Genomic DNA, 20,236 nt, shown 5'->3' on the forward strand with positions numbered 1-20,236 from the left:
CCATGCTTTGGCAGGGAGTCATTTGTGTCAGTTTTGGGCTGCACAGACCTGACGGCTCCTTTTTTGAGTGTGTAGTCCCTGAAGGATTTAATTCATGAAAGAAGCATGTGCTGGTCTTACTTCTTGCTATGGATTTCCCTTGGTTTGTCCCAAGAGCAGTCAGGCTTCTGTGCCATTCTGTTCTGTTGCTGTGCACAAGTAGGTATTGCAAGTATGGCTGGACATGCACAACTGTTTTCCTGATTTCTTTCAGGAAATTTTCCTACTTTCTTTCAAAAGCAAGCACATTCTCACCTGTAATTAGAATAAGCATCTGTATTTTTGTTTACTTTTTACAGTAGGGTGAAACAGTGATCTTGGCAGTATTGATTTTTGCTGCTTCCCTTCCCCCCCTCCAAAGCACCTAAGATATTTTTAGATGCTTTCTTTGAGCTTTTTGGGAGAGAACAGTGTCCACCAATAGATCAGCTGTCAGGGTTCAGTTTTGTGAAGACTTGGCTTTCTCATCTGGAGAGTGTGACTTTTCTTCATTATGACTTGCTCAGCATTGATGCACAGCACAGGTGAACACTGGGGGTGGGGTTGGGAGAAGAATTTGAAAAGCTTTATTTTACAAGCCTTTTGATAAAAATGTATGTGATGAAAATCAAGGGTAGAAAATAGCCATAGGAGTGGAAGATGAGTGCTAAAATCCTGAAGGTTTTCATGCAGTGGAGTTTAAGAAGCTGAATTAAGGTTGAAATAAACACCACATATCTTGGGACCAATACAGTCTTAGCTGAGTATTTGAATAGCAGAATACAATAGATTTGTGTAGAAAATTCTGTATACTCAGGAAGTAGTCAGTCTCAGGAAGTAAGGAGCAAAGAGGTCAGGTCAGGCTGAAGTTGTATGTCCAGTTCACAGGGAGGAGAGTGGTTAGATTACCACAAAGGGACTTCTGGACTGTGATTCGTGAAATGTGTAGCAGAGTATTGACAGGTCCCTACCAGAAAGTTGAATGGATTCTTTCCCTTCTGTGGCATTTTATTAAGTTTTCTAGCACTTGAGTTAATGTCTGATGATTTGGTGCTACCTGCCTATTGAGAAGGCTTAGATTTCTGGTTTACCCTCTGCCTTCATTTACCTCCTTTGGCTGAAAGTTTCATGAATATTTTCTACCTGCAGCATGACGGGCTGCTGTGAAGGGATGTGCACTCCTGTTCTAAGGATGCACATCCTAGAACACTCCTGTCCTAGCAGCACATCAAATGAAAACATAGCAGGAACTTAGTGCAGCATCCTGGTGAGTGGAGTTTGTTAGTGGGTTGGAGAACGGGAGCAAAATGTTTGAAGAATAGCTGTATGGGTCCTTATTTTTAATGAAAATATAATAAGAGAAAAGTGAAGATAAATAGAAATGTAGACTCTACAATCCTCAGGGATATAGCAGTAGATATTACTCTCTGGTTCAGATAAAAGAACAGGTTGGTATTAAAACTTCATTTCATGTGAATGCTAATCCAAAAACTATTTTGGAAGAAGAGCTTTAAAAAAAAAAACAACAAAGTCACAAATCCTAATCAGGCAGATTCTGAAATACAGCTGATTATACCATGGAGTGGAAACACTGAATAAAACAAAAAATACACAACTATTTTTAATCTTTATTATAAATTATATTTCTTTTTCTTAAATCCAGCATTTGTAGTTGTTTGGCCTGTTTTTTTTCCCCTGAGTGAACAAATCCAGATTTTCTCCACTTGGACATAGTTTTATTTTTAAACACAGCTTCCAGAAATGCATTTGTGTGGGATTGCAGTTGGGACCAGTGGAGAGCCATGGCACTTTGCCAGGCATTCGCCCTGTCCCTGCAATACAGATGGATTGCCAGGGTTCTGGAGAAAAACAACCCCAAAACTTTAAACAAATTATGCTTAATGGAAATAAACATTTTTTGCCCTTCTCTATAATGATTTGGATAATGTGCTGGCTGTGTGTTTCTGGAGGACAGAGGAAGAGGGAAGGGGAGAGGAGGGCAGAGACAGAGCCCTGTGTGCCTGTAACTTGCTCTCCAGTGGCGTCTCTGGGAAGGCTGTGGGAGAGCCTGTCATTTCTAAGCTTGGAGTGTTTTGTAACTTTCAGCCCATCCTTCTATTAAAAGGTGGTCAGGCTGGCTGCTGCCAGCTATGATAAGAGCATTTATCTACTGGTTGGTTTCTCCCATATATGGATTTGAAAGACCAGGAAAGGCATACAGAACCATATAATCATTTAGGTTGGAAAAGACCCTTAAAATCAAATCCAGTTGTTAACCCAGCACTGCCAAGTCCACCAATAAACCAGATCCCCAAGTGCCACATTTACATGTCTTTTAAACACCTCCAGGGATGGTGATTCCACCACTTCCTGGGACAACTTGTTCTAATGATTGACTTATTTCAGTGAAGAAATTTTTCTAAATATCCAATCTAAATATTCCCTGGTGCAATTTTAGGACTTTTCCCCATGTCTTATCACTTGTTACTTGGAGAAGAGACCAACTCCCACCTGGCTACAGCCTCCTTTCAGATGGTTGTAGAGAGCGATGTGGTCTCTTCTTAGCCTCCTTTTCTCCAGGCTAAACACCCCCTCAGCCACTCCTCATCAGAACCGTGTTCAGGACCCTTCCCCAGCTCCGTTGCCCTTCTCTGGAAATGTTCCAACACCTCAATGAAGTTTTTGTCATGAGGGGCTCAGAACTGAACATAGGATTCAAGGTGTGGCCTCAGCAGTGCTGAGTACAGGGGGACAATCCCTGCCCTGGTCCTGCTGGCATAGGCCAGGATGCCATTGGCCTTCTTGGCCACCTGAGCACAGGCAGCTCATGTTCAGCTGCTGTGAGATGGCACCCCCAGGTCCTTTTCCACCAGGCAGCTTTCCAGCCATTCTGTCCCCAGCCTGTCATGTTGTGTGGGGCTGTTGTGAGTGACACAAGTGCAACACCTGACACCTGACCTTTGTGGACCTCATTCAGTTGGTCTTGGCCCATGGATCCAGGCTGTCCAAATCGCCCTGCAGAGCCTTCCTGCCCTTCAGGAGATCAACACTCCTGCCTAGCTTGGTTTGAATTGCAAACTGACTGAGGGTTCATTCAATGCCCTTGTCCAGATCATTGATAATGACACTGAACAGCACTGGCACCAGTACTGAGCCCTGGTGAACACCAGGTGTGACCAGTTGCCCACTGGATTTAACTCCATTCTCCACCACTCTCTGGGCCTGGCCATCCAGACAGTTTTTTACCCAGAGACAGTGCACCCACCCATGTCAAATATATGCCTTGTATATTTATTGTGTACAGTGTTGATAGTCTTTTCCATGTCATGCACCTGAGTTTTGCTGATAAGTGGCAATGCCATGAAACCAATACTTAGTTGAGGTTGGCTTTTTAACATGAAGGGCAAACAGAGTAGGCTGCAGGCTAAAGCCTACCTCAGAGAAGAAAAGGCATGATAGATATATCTCTGGTTTTTCAAGCTGGTGCTGATAAATCTTTTCTCTCACTTCTGTTGCTATGGTGCAGGTTCTTTGCAATAACAAACCTTTGGGTGACCATGTCAAATGCAGAGATCATTTGGAGAGAGAGATACTGAAAGGGAAGGGAAGTAGGAGGGCTCAAATTCCAGCTGATGACAAACAGTGAATCAGTGTTTGTCTCAGCAGAGGGCCATCAGAAATTTTGCACTTTACTTTCACTGACTTCTTTTTGGTTCTGATACTCCACTTTGAAAAGGCTTCTTTTTACCTTCTCAAATCTTTTCTTCCTCTACTTTTAATTTTTTTTCTTAGTGCTTAAAAGGAAGGTGGATCTCTTCCAAATTCCACACAGCCCAGGATTATTTGCTTTCTACAGCATGGCTCTAAACACAGAGAACTTATTCTTGCAAATGGCTTGATCCTCCAATCCACAAAATACTGGATCCAATTTTGAAGGTTTTTGTGGCTGAAATGTACCTGCTGTCCTTTTTGAGGCAACAGAAGTGGTCACTAAACTTCCTTCCAGAGAAGCTGCTTTATCACGCTGCCGTTTCTCACATTGCTTTACTGGTGAGGGGGAAGCAAAACAGTGTTAGGGGGAGCCTTGTCAATGCTTTCCAGTGTGCAAAGTATGTGCATTTGGTTTTGTTCTCAAAATATACCTGTTGTGTTTAGCTGGCACAACTGTTGTGAAGAAGTTATCTTGCCCAGATGTCTTATGCTTGTGGAAAACACTGTGCTGGAAATGCTTGGATTTGCCTTGAAGGCTTACTTCTATTCCTGGGTCAAGGCTGAAAGGGAGGACTGTTTTCTTGTTTTCTGAATGTTTCTGTGCAGATTGAGCTGAAAGTTCAGGAAGAATGTTAGAGGGGTAACCAATCTCAAGTGCTTACTTGCTTCTTACTGCTTTTCAAACTGCAAGTCCTGAAAATGGATTAATTCAGAATTTTGTACCTTGGCAACCGTGAACTTTCTGACCTAGTTAAATGGACCCTTTGTTTTGCTGTTTCCTTCCAGATGTGATAGGCAGATGGAAAAAAATCAGAAGCATCACTATAGTCATCTGAGATTTCTTTTAAGGATATTAACTGATTTTTCTGGTACTTGGTTGAAGAAGTTAATTATCTCTTTCCATGTTCTTTAGCCAAGGTGCAGTTCACTCCATTTTGCCTTTGTTTTGTAGATACTTAGGCTGTGCCCTAGCCTCTGTGCTGCACTACATGTGAGTGAAAATATGTCAGGACAGCCAGACCTTCTGTGGACTGCCTCGCCTGGCCACAGCTTAGCCAGCCATCCACACCAAGTCTGTCCTCTTGGCTTGTAGGGAGTGGCTGCCCACCTGTGAGCAGTGCCTCTGTTTGCCTCCTTGGAAGAGAGACACACACAGTGTTTTCCAGTTGTATTGGAATCTGCATAAGGATTCAAAGGGCCCCAACCCATAACTGTTAGTAGGAGCATATAGTAATGGGCAAGCAAGGGTGGTCTCTGAGGGAGGAATTGGCAGGCTTTCAATTTGCTTTTGTGCCACAGGTACCTTCAGTTATTCTGCTCAGGGAAGCCTGGCCCAGATAAGAGTGCCTACACAAGAAAAGTAATTCAACTCTGTGGATCGGATGGATTAGCAACTAGCAAATTAATATAAGGCTGATAGATCTGTGCTGGTTTAGTTTTATTGGTTTGATCGTGTCTTATATCTTTACCTTCTTTAAGGCACTCACTTCTTAATTCAAAGCAGGGCCATTTCTGTAGGGTGGGAAATTTTAGTAGAACAAAACTCAAGCTAATGAGACAGAAAACAGCATGAACAGCAGTACTCCTCTCTCGTGCCTTTCACACCCTTCTTCACCAGAGTTGAATAAAAAAGAAAGTAGCCATAGAAAGGATCATGCAGGTAAAATCAGATACTAACTTTAGTGAGCACACATTCATCTTTCCTCTCAACGATGTTCCTGGTTTAGCATTTACAAGGTTAAGTTGTCATTGATGCAGTAGGTCTCACAACTGGGTGAATTGAATCTCACAGCTTTTGTGCTGTGAGCAGCCTGGTGTGTTGGCTAGAACATGAGCCAGCTCTGGCACTTACACTAAGGTTAAATCTGGTAAGTAGCTTCATGGGATCATCAAGTTCTGTGAGCATCTTAGAGGTCTGCAATACATCATCTTCATCAAAGCACACTTGGCATTAAATTTAGACTAAGTTGCTTAGGGCTTTGCCCAGTCAGGTGTTGAAAATCTTGATGAATGGAGATCCTACCACCTCTGTGGGACTGCTGTAACCAGACTGCCCTTGTGGTGGATTTTTTTTTTTTTTTTTTGCCTGATTTAGTTAGAATCTCCATAGTTTTGATTTATATCCTGATAAATCGAAGTCCTCACAATAATACTGGCCAGCTCTCTTAGGATCCTTGCATGCATCTCATAAAGGTCCAGTAAGCTTCTGCATTGATATTTCATCAAGAGAGAATTCCTCAATCTTTTTCCAGTGCAGCTGGTTCCTCTGCTCTTGAACCCTGTTTTGGTACTGGGACTAAGCCCTCTAACACATTGCCACTGTTTTCATGCCTTCCTGTGCTGTCTGGAGCAGGCTTTCTGCACATCCCACCCCAAATCTTTGTCTCCTACCTGGCTAACTTCCAAAGTCTGCTCTTGGAAGCTGCACCCCTCCTTACCAGCTAAATAACTGTTTCAGTAGCAGATGAATTTCCACAGATCCTGAGTCACTTGCTTTTGTGTTACATTTATTCCTGTCCTGAGTGCTGTTTTGTGCAATCCAGTGGGCGAAGGGCACAGCAGACCTTCCTTTTATTAGTGGCATTGATCCTTGTTAGCTCATTCCTTTTGCATGTATGTGACTGTACCAGGAAGCTGTGTGAACATACCAGGAAAATGAGCTGAAGAGCCATATGTTGGCTTAGGGTGGAAAAGCACAGGGAGATGTTTGGATGGAGGATACTTGCTGGTGACTTTGCTGTTTTTCATGGAATTAGAGCTACACTGCTGAGAAATAAGTGTCTGAGTAAGGCTTTCTAACATTCAATGATGTGTAAATTCTCAGGGATTTGGATAACATACAAAACAAAGTCACTGTGTAAAGGAAATGTCACCTGTGTGGCAGCAGCGCCTTGGATGGTGGCAGGGACAAGAGCTTGGATCCCCCATATATTAATAAAATGTTTCTCTCTGGTTTCTTCAGCTTGACCTCACCAAACCCATTGAAGATCAGGGCCCCTTGGATGTGATCATTCATAAACTGACAGATGTAATCCTTGAAGCAGACCAGAATGACAGCCAGTCACTGGAGTTGGTTCACAGGTTCCAGGTAAGTAGTTCTTTCTGCATTTCAAGCAGGAGGATGATTTTGGTGCAGCAAATTCAGTCTGATTACTGTGCAGTTTTTAGTTATTTGATGAAAAGAGCTGTCTGGCACACTGCTAACTTGCTGCTGATAGCCTAGCGAAAGTGGTTTTGTCAGTTTAAAATGGACTTGCACCTTGGGAAGGTTTTGTTTTGTATCAGTATGGTTAGTTAGAACTGGTTTCCCCCCAAAATGTTCTTATGTAACTTCAAGAGTATTAGTGCTGCTCACAAAGAGGAATGGGTGTTTGCAGATCACTTTATGTGATTCCCTCCAAGACAGAAGCCACTGAATTAGTTTGTCCCAGTTCTGTCTAGTCTTCCCAGTTCCTGGAATGCTAATTTCTGCAACATCAAGATTACTGTGAGTGACTCTGTCCTCTAGTGCTGAAAATCCCGTTATATTTTTTTTTTCCCTTCAAGTTTACTTTGAAGGTCAGAAATATGCAGGATGTAGTGGTGCAGAGAACTGTTTTCCCCAAGAAGTGTCTGAAAAGATTCTCTCCCAGTGCCGTACAAACTTTTTTTTTTTTGTAAGATAAAGGATGAGATAGAGGGTAGGGTCCCTGTGAGGAGACATCTGAATTACATCTTTTCTCCAATAAAGTAAGGCCTTAAAAGCTTTTGCTTCTGCAGGAGAATGAGTTGTGCCACATCACTGGCATGCAGGAAGCTCCCAGAGTAGTAAAACATAACCAGTACCCAGTGGTGCAGAGCACAGGCCTTTCTGTGTTGAATTACATGCCAAAATGTGTTTTATACTCTCATGTAGTTTCATCTCCAGGGCAGAAACTATCTGCAAATTGCTGCCTGTCTCGATTCTAATGATATTGAAAATCACTAGAAATTAAGAGAAGCATATTCCATAAGAAAAAGAAATAGTAAGAAAACTTTAGTATAAAGTGTGTGGTATAGGGGTGTTGTCTTGGTTTCTTAAAAATCAATGGGCAACCTAGAAAATGAAAAATGTCCCAGTGCAAGAAAGCTGTTTGTATGAGTGAGGTGTTATATAAGCACTGTGGTATTTCTGGCACCTACACACAAGTAGAATTAGTGTGGTTCCCTTATTGTTGATGAATTTGAATGAGAAAGTTCTGATGATCTTAACCAGACCAAACAGTGCAAAATTCATTATGCTTTTTTTCCTGCTATTGAATATAAATGTGACAGCAAGATGATACCTGGCAGCAGTCTTACTGTTGGCTCCATAAAGCAGTCTTCCAGGAAGCAGAGAGCAAGGGATCCTTGACCACAGGGGGAGGAATGATCTGCCAGACTGCATTTATGACCTTTTTAAGAATGAATTTTTTTTCAGATCTATGTTATAGAAGCCTTGACCATCTAATCTGCAAAGAGCTAAAGAGGAAACTGGCTTCATGTTTACATGACTCCGTGTCCCTGCTCTCTGGAGTCTGTGATGAGCCCTTATAGGGTCTGGCAGAGAGTGCTAATAGAACAGGAAGCCTCTTGGCATGCCATTTTCTGACTTTTTTCAATTGCCTTGGAAAAAAAATTACAGGAGAATGAAAATTATATGGAGGAGTTGCCTGTTGACAGTGGCATTTTTAGCTCCAGAAGACCATTAGGGCTGAGCTTTCTGAAGTCTTTTTGCTAGTTGGATGTGGTATGGACTGCAGTTTCTCAGGAGAATATTGGTGGGTGCAGCTGTTCTCCACTGCATTGAAAGTCAGTGATGAGTCCTGGTGATCTCATCCAAAGCCAAAACAAAGACTGCATGCAGCACCTAGTGTAGTGCATGAGATGAAGAGTGAGAAATACTATTACTTGCTTTTTAGGACACTTAAATCCTTATTTTGGGGGATGATGATTATTTGTAGAGATGATGATCAGTCTCCCTCCATGCCCACTGTAACACAGGGCTGGGCTGATTGAACACAGGAATTTAGTTAACTGTGAAAATTGGTTATTGTCCTTGGTGGTTCCTTCTTGACCAGAGGTACATGGAGGGAAGTCAGGTCAAGAGGCAGAGTCCCCAGGGTGCCTTTCACTTGCTGGTGCTATGGTTCCTGCCTTCTTGGTAAGGAAGAAAACCAACTACCCCAGTTCCTGCCTTCTAGACAAAGTGTATGGCTTTGAAAACTGAGTGTGTTTTGGCTATGTAAGGCTTTGGGTAATCTTTGTTATGTTTTCATTACAGCAAAATGCTCTCTGAGCAGCTCCCTGTCATTGCCGTACAGGGGCTTGAGTAGCTTCATTCACTGCAGCTTCATATTGCATTCAAATGCATGGCTCGAGTGATGGAAAATCAATAGGGTTATTAATTTGTCTTTCAAAGCTTTTTCTGAGCAGGTTCTCTTTGCATTAGCCTACTTTAAAAGACAGATCAGACACAGTTTTTATGCCTAGTCTTTTGCTTTCAGGTTGATGAAAATTTAAAATGTTTCCTCCCCTCCTGCCCTTCAACTCTTGACTCTCCCACTCTGGAGTTGTCCAGGATGGACTCTTCTAATCCTGACTGAGAAGCTTTCTTAGAAGGGTTTGGGACTAAGAGAAAGGAAAATGAGGGAGATATTTTGGAAGGGAAGGAGGTAGGGGACTTCTCAGCTGTGAAGAGGCAAACAAAAAACCAAAGGAAACTATTATGTCTTAGTAATTCTTTTCTAATTGGAGGGACAGATTAATACAAAATTGAAATGGTCTATTTACACCTGAATTCACAGGCCAATACCTGTGTTTTATACATTTGAAAAATAATGATGTCTTAAATTATTGGAAGAGACTCATAAACAGCAAAATTAACTACAAATTTGTCATTCAAGTGCTAGCGGTTAGGAGAGCTTCCTGTGGATAGGATTTGCAAGATGAAGGAGCAAAGGGCTTCTGAAGGCTACACAGGGCAGCTGAATACTCAGAAAGTTTCTTTGAGATATACAGAGAATAGAAATGTAACAGAGAAGATGAGTTCCCCCTTCCCCTTGCCACACCCCTCATTCCTCCTAACCACTGCAGAAATCTCTTGCAGATTTAGAGACAAACAATTTTGAGGTAAGTGTTTATTGAAGACCCAATACTCCTTCACCTTTCCTTTTGGAAGGAGGTGTCCATGAAAAGACATCATCACAGCCTAAGACAACAAAAAGGCGCTTTTAAATCTAAATCTGATGCAAACACTTTAGACAAGCTTGTGTTTACATCTCTTTCTCCCTTGGAAAATGTTGTTGTGTTTTTACAAGCAGTCATTGTCATGTTTCTGTATATGGGAAAACACAAATCCAAATGGCATTATTGTTTATTTTGCTTACTTGTTTTCTTTTGGAATATTTTTATGGAACTTTGTTTAATATTAAACAAAACATTATATAAGTTTTATTACTTAGTAATAAAAGCAAGTCAATGAATCAGTGATTCTCTTATAATCTAATGGCCTATTATTTGCAGTAGATACTGTATCAACTTTCTGTTAAAATATAAAAAATAAATCAATAGCTACCTTTTTGGGTAAAATGACAAGCAGCTCTATTCTCACATATATACAGGCTTCTCAAGGAAAGTATTTTTCTTTAATTGCTGGGTTCTATCTAGAGGTATTTAATAGGGAACATGAAATTTTTGATCTCTTTCTGATTTCAAGTTTCATTGCTGGCCTTCTGCCAGTAATGGGGCTAGTACAAAACATGACTTAACACCAGGCCTGGAATACAAACAAAGGAGGATCTGCTAAAGTTCCTTGTTTGTTCTCGTTTGCTTTTATTATGTCAAAGATTAGAAAGAGGAAAATATAGATGATGTCTGGGTCAAGCTGAACTGCAGCCCAAGGACAGAGCCCTTTCAGTCTATTGTTGGAAAGCCTAAATATCTTCCACATTGTTGCCTGGGTGGTTGGAATCTGCTGCTGGATATCAGTCTTCAGTAAATCCACCAAAGTAGAGAGCAGAGTTGTTTTGCAGGAAGGATGAGAAAAGACTTGAAAGTTTAAAGTTGAAAGGTGGTACTGTACTGAAGAGAGTACTGCTGTACTCTCTTGACTTCAGTGTTTCTCTTTTCCTTCTTCAACTGCTTCATTTTCAAGTTCATGTCTATAGTAGCTCATCTGCTTTCAAAATAATTAGGCAGAAACCCTACATGTTGATGCAGATCTGTATTTCTGGTAGTGGAGCCACTCTGTGTCGTGGGATGAATGCTGTTACTTGGGCTACATCAAGAGTTCTCCAGTCTCTTAAGTGATCTTCACAGGTCACTTAGTGGTGCTACAGTTCTGCCTTCTTGGTAAGAAGGAAAACCAAACTACCCCAGTTCCTGCCTTCTAGACAAAGTATATGGCTTTGAAAACTGCGTATGTTTGTAGTACATGATGTCTGAGTGTGCAGCAGTTTCCAATAAAGAATCAAAGTTTATGGAAGGTTTCACATCAGCTACCATAATTGTTCCTGTGAAACGAACAAAATTGACCTTTCTTGTTGTAATTTCCTGTTGTAGACAATTGGTGTAAGGTTCAGATCTTTTAATTATTTATTTAAAGTAGTTTTGTGTGCATGTGTATTGAAACTTTCTTTTGCATGTGTTGGAGAAGCTGGAAGCCCCTACACAGCTTCAGCAGTTAGTCTCTAGCTGTGTTTAAACAGAAAGGATACTTACAAATACACTAACCTTGTTCTGCATTTAGAGTCTCTTTGAAAAGAGGCTGTTTCTGGATTCAGTTGAAAGGAGAGATGTCTGGTCTGTCCCTAGATGAGCTCTAGGAGGCACTTGAAGTTTGAAGTCTTTCCTTAGATGACACAGATCTTCACTGCTCTGAGTTTTGCCATTCCTGTGCTTTCTAGCTGTCCGAGTTCCTAGGCCTGGAAATGGAGAAGAGTTGGAGAATAGTACCTGACATAGATTTAATGCTGAGAAATTTCCTTGTTTTTTAAAGAAAGCTGTTCTGCTCAAAGCTCAAAAGCCTTTGTTGTGTATTTGAAGGGGCTGTTGTCTTGTGTTCAGTGCAGTTCTTGATATTAGAGTAACTTGTTAAAGTTCTCCAGACTCTAAATGGCTTTTGGAAAACAGTTCCCATCTCCCTCATCTTCATCAGTTATTTCAAGTTTGCCTTACAGAGCTTTAAGTCACTGGAAAGTCAGCTTAGATGCTCATTTCTCTTGACATGTTGACTGGTGTAGAATGGCCTTTAGATCGTGCCTTATTCCTGTTAAACTTGTTATGCTGTGGCAAGCTTAGTGCTTGGATGATTTTTAAATACGGTTTAGGCCTATTACCTTTAGAAGTAAAGCACTGTGAAGTTCCCTTACAGAAAGCACAAAAAAGCCGGGCTCCCTTTGGAAATATTTAGAGTAACGTGAGCCAAATTAACAAGCAGGACACGTGAGTCCCGGGGAAGCAAGGATAATTCTCAAGGCTGAGGTGTGAGCATCAGGAAGATTCAGGAAGGTACACAAGGAGCTAAGAGACAGAAGAATCATTCCATCCTTGGAGGGCAGTAAAGGCAGTGGAGTCCATAGGCAGGAGGAATGTTTGTGTGAGGGGAAGGATCAGTATATGCAGAGTAGGGGCTGGGCCAGGATGGAAATCCAGGGAGCTTGAAGTCAAGGTGGAACCAGAGACTGGTTGAGGCAGACGGGTGGCCACCACAGTGTAAAAGGAAGAACTCATACACACATCAGAAGTGCTTGCTGTCAGAGTTCTGCTGAGGCCACCTTTCAGAGCTGTGACATGTTCAGTCTGGGTGCTGTGCTTGCCTCCTGCCCCATCAGGGTATGGGCTGTCTGTAAGGAGCTCATCCTCTGAGTGTGCTGGGAAAGACACACAATGTGGTAACTCCTTGTCTTTTAAATGGAGGCACAGATGGACTAAAAGCTGTCTTGCTACACTCTGGAGATGTTGAGATACTCAAGTACAGTTTCACTATCAGCAAGTTCAAGCTAATGCCCTAATCACTGAATCATGCTAGCTCCACAGGGTGTGTTTTAGGTGCTGCATAAAAGGGTGTGTATGCATAGATGTGTGGATGTTTAAGAGGTATTAGGTAATAAGATACTCTAGCTCTAAAAAGAATAAAATCTCATCTGTATTTGAAAGCTGATTGCTCTGCTTTAGATTCTGGAAGTACTAGGGCCAGAAGACTCATGAAAACTGCATGTTCTGGGGTTTAGTGGCTGGAAATGAACCCAGCTTCTGCTCCACTGAGCTGATGAGGCTTTTTATGCAGGCTGTACTGCAACGGTGAGACAGCAGCTGGGTCTGACAGTCTTGATGACCAGCTGTGCAAAAGGCTGTCCCTTACTTTTCCCATGAGGCAGCAAGGTTGAACATATCTTTGGGGAAATCATTCTTTGTGTTCTGCAGGGATTACTAAATATGTGAGAACCAAAATATTGCTGCTGAGGGGTGCCTCATGCGCTGTGAAGGAGAGCCGCTTGTGTCTTGTGGGTGATGCAGTAGGTTCATTAGATCCCAATGCTAGATCCTCTTAACCTCAAATGAATAATCTCCTTTCAGCAGCCATCAGTTCAGACTATGTAGTCACCAGGAAGCAACAGTTTCCCAGTGCTAGGGAGGAGAAGTCTGCATCCCCAGGTAGTATATGGAGCAAAATCACTTTCTGGGAATAGATTATGCCATTCTTTTCTCTCCAGCAAAGTGCATCTCCTGAGGGCATCTCATCTTACTCTGAAGTATCTTTTGTAGTATATTTTCTTCTTTGAAAAAAAATCAATTTAAATGAAGTAGAATGTCATGGAAGTCTATTAATTGTAGGAGCTTTTGCATAAATGGATTTAAGGAAGTAATTGGAAACATTAGGATGGCTTTGGGAAGTTAGGTGAAACAAAGAGAGATGCTAACTTTGGATATATTTGTCTAATTTTGAGTAGAGTAAGATGGATGTATGTTTTCCACTGACTTTATGGAGCCAGGTTGGGGCAATGATGAAGGAATCCAGCTTCTACGAAACAGAAGGAAGTTTTGTTGGGTTTGCAAGGCCGATACCTGGCAGCTGTGTCTGTGTTCCTGGCCAAGATGCGGTAGTGCAGTCATGACCTCAGTGAACAGGGAATTGAGTTCCCAAGATGAAGATCTGTGAGGTCATTAACTTTACTTTGTTCTTGTAGTCAGAAAAGGAGAGTATGAACACAGAGAAGTAGCAAGCAATGAAGATACAGTGAAGCAGCTACTTCTTCAGCTCTGCCAAAAAAATTTCAGCCCTTATCGTTCAGCCCTTAACACTGTCTTCAGCCCAGCTAGAAGGCAGCAATAAAAACAACATAAAAGAACGCAGATATATTTCTGAGCCTACTTCAGATAGTTGTGATGTTCACATGCAGTAATTGAATGCAAGGCTAACCCCAAGATAGCTGTATGCCATCTTTCTTCTCCTAATGGCTTTTCTCAGTCCTGCTCTCAGTTCTTACTATGGCACTTTGCCACTGGCTCCTTTGTGAGCTAATATGGTTGCAGCACAGGTTTTGCTACTGATAGAGTCTAGAGGAGGAATTTACCATCTAAACCAGTTAGCTGTCAGGTTTGTGTTTATTTCAAGTGTCAGTGTTTTGACTGTCTGGGGACTTTCTGCATTGCCAAAGTCCATTTGGCTCCTCTTGAAGAGAAGCTGGACTTTTAACATTATATATTCTCTTCCCCATTATTTTCTCTTCTCATTATTTTTCTACACTCTTCAGCCAACCTAATGCCATTTTTTTTCCTATCTGTTGTTTTGCAGGAATACATTGACGCTCATCCAGAAACCATTATCCTAGACCCTCTCCCGGCTATTCGTACACTTCTGGATCGATCCAAGTCTTATGAGCTAATTCGGCGAATAGAGGCATACATGCAAGGTAGGCCAATATCTGTGCTCCCTGGAGGCTATTATTGTGACTAGAGAAGAAAGCAGCTTCCTTCTGGAGGCTGGATGTGGAATTTGAAGTAGTGGTTTTGTGCCCCTTGCATTGTCTCTCCAGGGGAGCACAAACACTGAAGCATTCCTGTGTCACAGGATTGCCCTCTGGAATCCTGTGCTCTTCTTTTTCCATATACACGAAGGAGGTTTGTATCTGATTAAAAATACGATGTGGATTTAATGGAGAGCATATTTACCACAATGAGCACTCTCAGAAATATTTTGGAAAACATTGTCTTCTTCTTGTGTGCTGGTAAATTAAAATGACTGTACAAACTCAGCAGCTTGTAGTAAGAATCCCGAGGCCTGAAAGTGAGAGAGAAGAAGAAAAATTTGTTTTGGAAAGGATCAAAAGAAATGAAAGTGTAAATAGAGCTAAGGTCTTTGAAAAGTATAGGAAGCCTATTGCACAAGCTATTTGCTAAGAGGAAAATAAATGCATGTCTGGTGCTGGCTTGTTACCTGACATAAACTATTGACCTTAATTGGTATCATTTGAGTTGTATTCCATGTTAGGAGTCATGCCTTTTCAACCTGAATAGTTCTATTACCTTCTCATTTTAATCATTGCAACTGTTGGTTTAAGTTACTCTTTCATTCCCTTTCTTCTGCTGCTGCTGTCATGTTCTTTAAACATTTATTGGCTTTTGAATTTAAATCTAGAAGAGCTCTGAAGTAACTCTTTCATATGTTAGATGACTGTAATGGGGGAAATTGCATTTCTGAACTATATTCTAATGGAATGTTATTGGAAATACCATTGAGATTGTGTTATCACTGTCTTGGTGGGCAGGTAAGAAGCTCAGCAATTTGTATTTTTATAGGTGTGGGTTTATGGACATACTATTTGTATATAACCTGCCTGGCCCAACTGGTACCATTCCTCTGTAGAAATAAGAGTAATAATTCACAGCATTCCCTCTTGACTTTTGGAATCTCTTAGGGAGAAAATCCTCAATTAGTTTAGAATGATTTTGTTTTGGAGTGGCTGTTGCTGTTTGCGAGGGGGAGAAAGGTGCTGAGGAAAACCTGTGCTCTGAGGGAGTGATTGGGATTTTGTTGTAACAGCAGAGAGATTCAGTAGAGTATAGTTTTGTTCTTTTTTTTCTTAAATTGCTATCAGTACTATTGTTATCCCTATGAGAACAATATGTTTGGGAGAGCATCTAGTTTTTGCAAATAGTTTGTCTTCTGCATATTTCAGCCTGCTTTGGTCAAACTGGTGAGAAAAAGAAATAAGTCCTTAAGGAGGAAAAAAAAAAGGAAATTTGTATTCAGGTAAGACTGACAATTCAAAAAGAAGCTGTTAATAAAGTTGAGGAATGAAGTAAGGAATGGCGTAAGCTATTGTCACTGACTGCTGCCGTGTTTAGTAACCATTTTTCCCCTGACCCTCTGTCCCCCTCCCCCCAGCACTTTCCTCCCCAGTCTTATTTCTGTCTCATAATCAGAAATATCATGACCAAGACCTTGAACCAACTCTGTATTTAGCAAGGGAAATCTCATGAGAGATGAATAATTGTCTAGCTTCATGTTCTGCCCTAAGTAGATCAGCCTCTGTATTCTTGCACATGATGATCTGCAGTAAGAGAAAAGTTACACCACTCTAGGCAGTGCTGTGGGTTTTCTCCCCTTCCTTGTTTTCACCTACTAAGTTATGTTTTCTCTGTTGCAGCTACCATCTCATATCACCAAGGCCATGAGCACTTAGGAAACCCAAACAAGAAGTAATACATCTGTGAATAGCATGAACTACAAAGAAAATAATATCCTAGTCTTTAGCTGTAACTAGAGAGCCTTTTTTATCACAGGATACAAAATTAATGTGATGGGTTAAGTTCAGTGCAAGGGATTGTGTCTTCTGAAGGAGTGTTGTAAACTCGGGAGGGATCAGTTTATCTGTTAGGAGAAGCCTTCTGCTATTCAAAGTCTTTCAAAAGAAAATTCAGTTTTTATTTACAGATCAGTTTTGAATTTCAGTGATTATTGCCTCTATTTCAATCATGTTTTTAAGTAACTGTAAATGAAGTATAGTCTTTATTTATGATCCTCAGTTTACACTTTATTTTAACCCTGTAGACCTTACGACAACTGTATAACTGAAGATTTGCACCAGTTAGGTTAAAGAGAGAGTGACCATGTGCTCTGTTGAGGTGACTGCATTCTGCAGCAGTAAGGCCCCATGGTCTATAAACAGTTGGATTTTAACTCTAATTATTTTTCAGATGTCCAAGTCACTGTCCTTTTGACAGAGAATTCTCCCTGCTTCCTGAAAAAGAAAATCCCTGGTTGAAGTGTCTAGACTGGGCACGTGGACATTGTTAGGCTTTCTGAAAGTCCCGTATCTTGCTGTTTATGGGGTCAAGTGTCTGAGTGATAAGTACTTTGATCTAGCCTCCTGAGAATGGCTGCTGAGACACTTTGTGGCTGAGACACTCCTTGTCTCTGCTACCAGTCTGTGGCCACTTAAGAAACTGAGGTAGAGGAGAGGTGGTAAATCAGCTAGAGCTGTACCAGTGAGGGAAAGCATGGGGCTGAACCAGGGCTATCCATGTCCTATTCTGACACAGTAACCACTCACTCCGTGTGGAAATAGAAGGTTCACAACTTGCCCAATCACTGAAGTTAGAAAAGGCCTCTTGAGAATATCCAGTCCAACTCCCGGCTCAAAGCAGACTCTCTAAAGCAGGTTCCTCAAGTCCATGTCCAGTTGGGTTTTTGTGTTTCTCCACAGATGGAGACTGCATAACCTCACTGAGCAACCTGCTCCAGAATGCACCTTGAACCTGGTGTGCTAGCATGCTGCTAGCAGTGCTGAGGTGATTTGCAGGGATTGTGGCTTTATTCGGTAGACAGTGATACCTCCCTTGGAAGGAAGTAGGACTCTCTTCTGGGGGGGAAAAAAAAGCTTTAAGAGATATTTTAACATTGATTTCAATGGATTCTATTTTGGAATCAATAGTCTGGCTGGAGCTGTGGCTTCCTCTTTATTCTGGTCTCTGTTATTTTGAGTGCAAGCTCTAAAAGAGCTAGTTATTCTGCAACCTGTGCTTCTGAATCTTTTTTAAAAAAGATTTGAAAAAATAAAGGTTGCATTCCAGCTAGTGTCCTCTATAGCTGTATGGTGAAATGAATCACTGAATAGATTTTTTTGGCGTCACAGTTGTTCTCACAGCAGTTGTATTGCTTTGTTTACTTAGCTCTGAAGAATTGCTTCCTACATAAAAGTGCTCTTGATCAGTTTCAGTGATGTTTGGTGAAAGATTAGGAGCATTATTTAGTAAAAATTTCATTTTCGGCAAGGTATTGTATGGTTGGAACTGTGTCAGCCTTTTAAAAGCTGTAACCTAATGAAAACAACTAAATTTTCTGATGCTATGTTGAAAAGTTTTGATCCTTCAGGTCTGAAATTCAAAATCTGAAACTTAAAATTATGCTTAAGATGGTAATGGATGATCACTGTGACTGAGCAGTAACTAAGCTTTTCATATTACATTTTTTGTTTAAAGATTGAAAGCTTTTGAAATTCCCTACATATCTTACAAGTAATAATCCATATTGAAGAAACTGAAATGAAAAGTGAAGTAAACATGCTACTCACTCAGTGTGCTATCTAGCTAGTGTTCCCATCTGCTGCTCAGCTTCCTCTTCTGTCTCAAGTGACTTATTGGTTTCTCTGATAACGTTTGAACTTGCAGACCCTGAAGTTAATTTCTTTAACCACTTGCTTCTGGCTTTTTCTTCCATTGTTTTAAAATTTTGTTGTTCTCAAACTTAGCTAGAAATCTCAAATTTGTAGAGACAATAGTCTTTGTGAAGCTCTTCTAGAAAAAAGAACTCCTGCATGAGCCGAGCTGCAACTCCTTAATTTCTGTCTTCCTAGCAGTTGTTTTTGAAGCATGGGAGCTATTTCCTCAGGCCACTCTAAACAGTATACACCCCTTTAGCTTCGATATTTTCATCCTGGCATGTAATCAAAATTATTTATGTTTGATTGTTTACTATTATATAAGATGCAGTTGCTGCTGTGTGTGCTCCTTTCTCATTTTGGGGGATATTACAGAACAGATCACAGCATCCTTCTCTATTCCCTGGATTTCTTTTTTCAGATTCTGTTTGTCTTAGAAATACTCCTCTCACAGCTTCATGTATCTTTTGTTACTAGGAGGCAAGCTCAGTATGGTGAAATGAGTAAGGCACTTGATTTGGGTCTTGGGGTTTTCTGCTTGCTGCATGATTTTGGACATGGAGTGTCTCCCCTGTGCATCCTGACACTCATCTGCATGTCAAGATGCCACATTGTTTTGGGCAGAAACTCTTCTCCAGGTATACAAACACTACTCCCATACAGTAAGTCTCTGTGCCAAGCAAGCTGTGGAGGTATTGCTCTAACAGAAAGTGTGGACCTGTTGTTGAGTAGAAAACTGCATCTACAATTCAACACCAAAGAAGATAGAATAGTCAGGGCTGGGTTTTTGGACATTGTGGAGCGTGTACATTGTTGGAGCAGTGCATAGAGCTTCTCAAAATCAGGCCACCCAGTTAAAAGTGCATGAAAATAGCTGTATATACATAGCTTAAGGCATTCACCTTTTGAAACTGTAGCCTCTTTTCTCTGTGGCCTACTTTTCAGAGCTGTTTTGGTCAAAGAGGAGAGAAGAATAGTCACACAGGTCAACTTCAGATACCTCTTATTTTTATTTGAAGCTCCTATTAAATTGAAGCCAGATTTTTCTTTTCACTTTAATGCCTCTTAATCACCCACCTGGCACTCACTTCTTTATGTAGGGACATATCAGTAAGGTATCTTTAGTTAGAAGGCAAATGTCAGCTACTGTAAATAACCACACCAGTTTTTGGGTGCAGAAGCCTGCCTTGTTGATTGTATGCTCTCTTTCCACCAAGAACACATGCAGATAGATGTCTTATTAACTCACTCAAAATGTGTGGTGTATGTTCAGTCACTGGATTTTAATTTCTGTCAGAAAACTAGTATACCTGTGTGGAAGGAAGGAGTTGGAATGGAATTGATATTCTCTGTGACTGTAAGCAGTTTGTCCAAAGTGCCTCAGCTCACAGCAGTGTTGCATGTGGCAGTCTCTATACCCAGCTGCCAGCACCTGGTAGGCCTCAGTCCTGCTCTGTGAAACTGGAAGCACACTGGGACATTTGCCCCAGGGAAGTGTCACCTGCTGTCTTTCTCATAAAAGCTCATTCATTCATCTAGGAGGAGGATAACAAAGAGACATCAGCATGTTGGTGTTATGATAACAAGCCCTGGCTTTGAAATTTAAACTAGACAGCTGCTTCTAAAAGACTAATCCTGTCCTGAGAGAGGTGTCAGGAAAAGAAAGTGGGAAGCCCCAAAAGGAACCTGGAATCTTCTGTCTTGTACCGTATCTTGCTATTGTTAAAACTGTTTACAAAAGGATTTTCCAGGGTAAGACTGTTGAAAGTTAGCAATTTTATTATCAGAAAATATGAACAGGCTCTCCATTCCCTTCCTGCCTCTCTTCTCCCCCTTCAGGTTTT

At 41.2% G+C, this 20,236-nt stretch overlaps 1 protein-coding gene across 4 annotated transcripts in view; it reads left to right on the forward strand.

Moving 5' to 3' along the window:
- ITPK1 (inositol-tetrakisphosphate 1-kinase) overlaps positions 1-20,236 on the forward strand; it is a 135,381-nt gene that overhangs the window by 61,222 nt on the left and 53,923 nt on the right. For all 4 annotated transcript variants that reach the window (XM_068192572.1, XM_068192576.1, XM_068192574.1 and 1 more), the window contains exons 4-5: positions 6,692-6,817; positions 14,525-14,642. In XM_068192572.1, the coding sequence (XP_068048673.1) occupies positions 6,692-6,817; positions 14,525-14,642 (244 nt within the window). The remainder of the gene's footprint in view (positions 1-6,691; positions 6,818-14,524; positions 14,643-20,236) is intronic.

Source organism: Anomalospiza imberbis, chromosome 6 (genome assembly GCF_031753505.1).
Source record: "Anomalospiza imberbis isolate Cuckoo-Finch-1a 21T00152 chromosome 6, ASM3175350v1, whole genome shotgun sequence".
NCBI lineage: Eukaryota > Metazoa > Chordata > Aves > Passeriformes > Viduidae > Anomalospiza > Anomalospiza imberbis.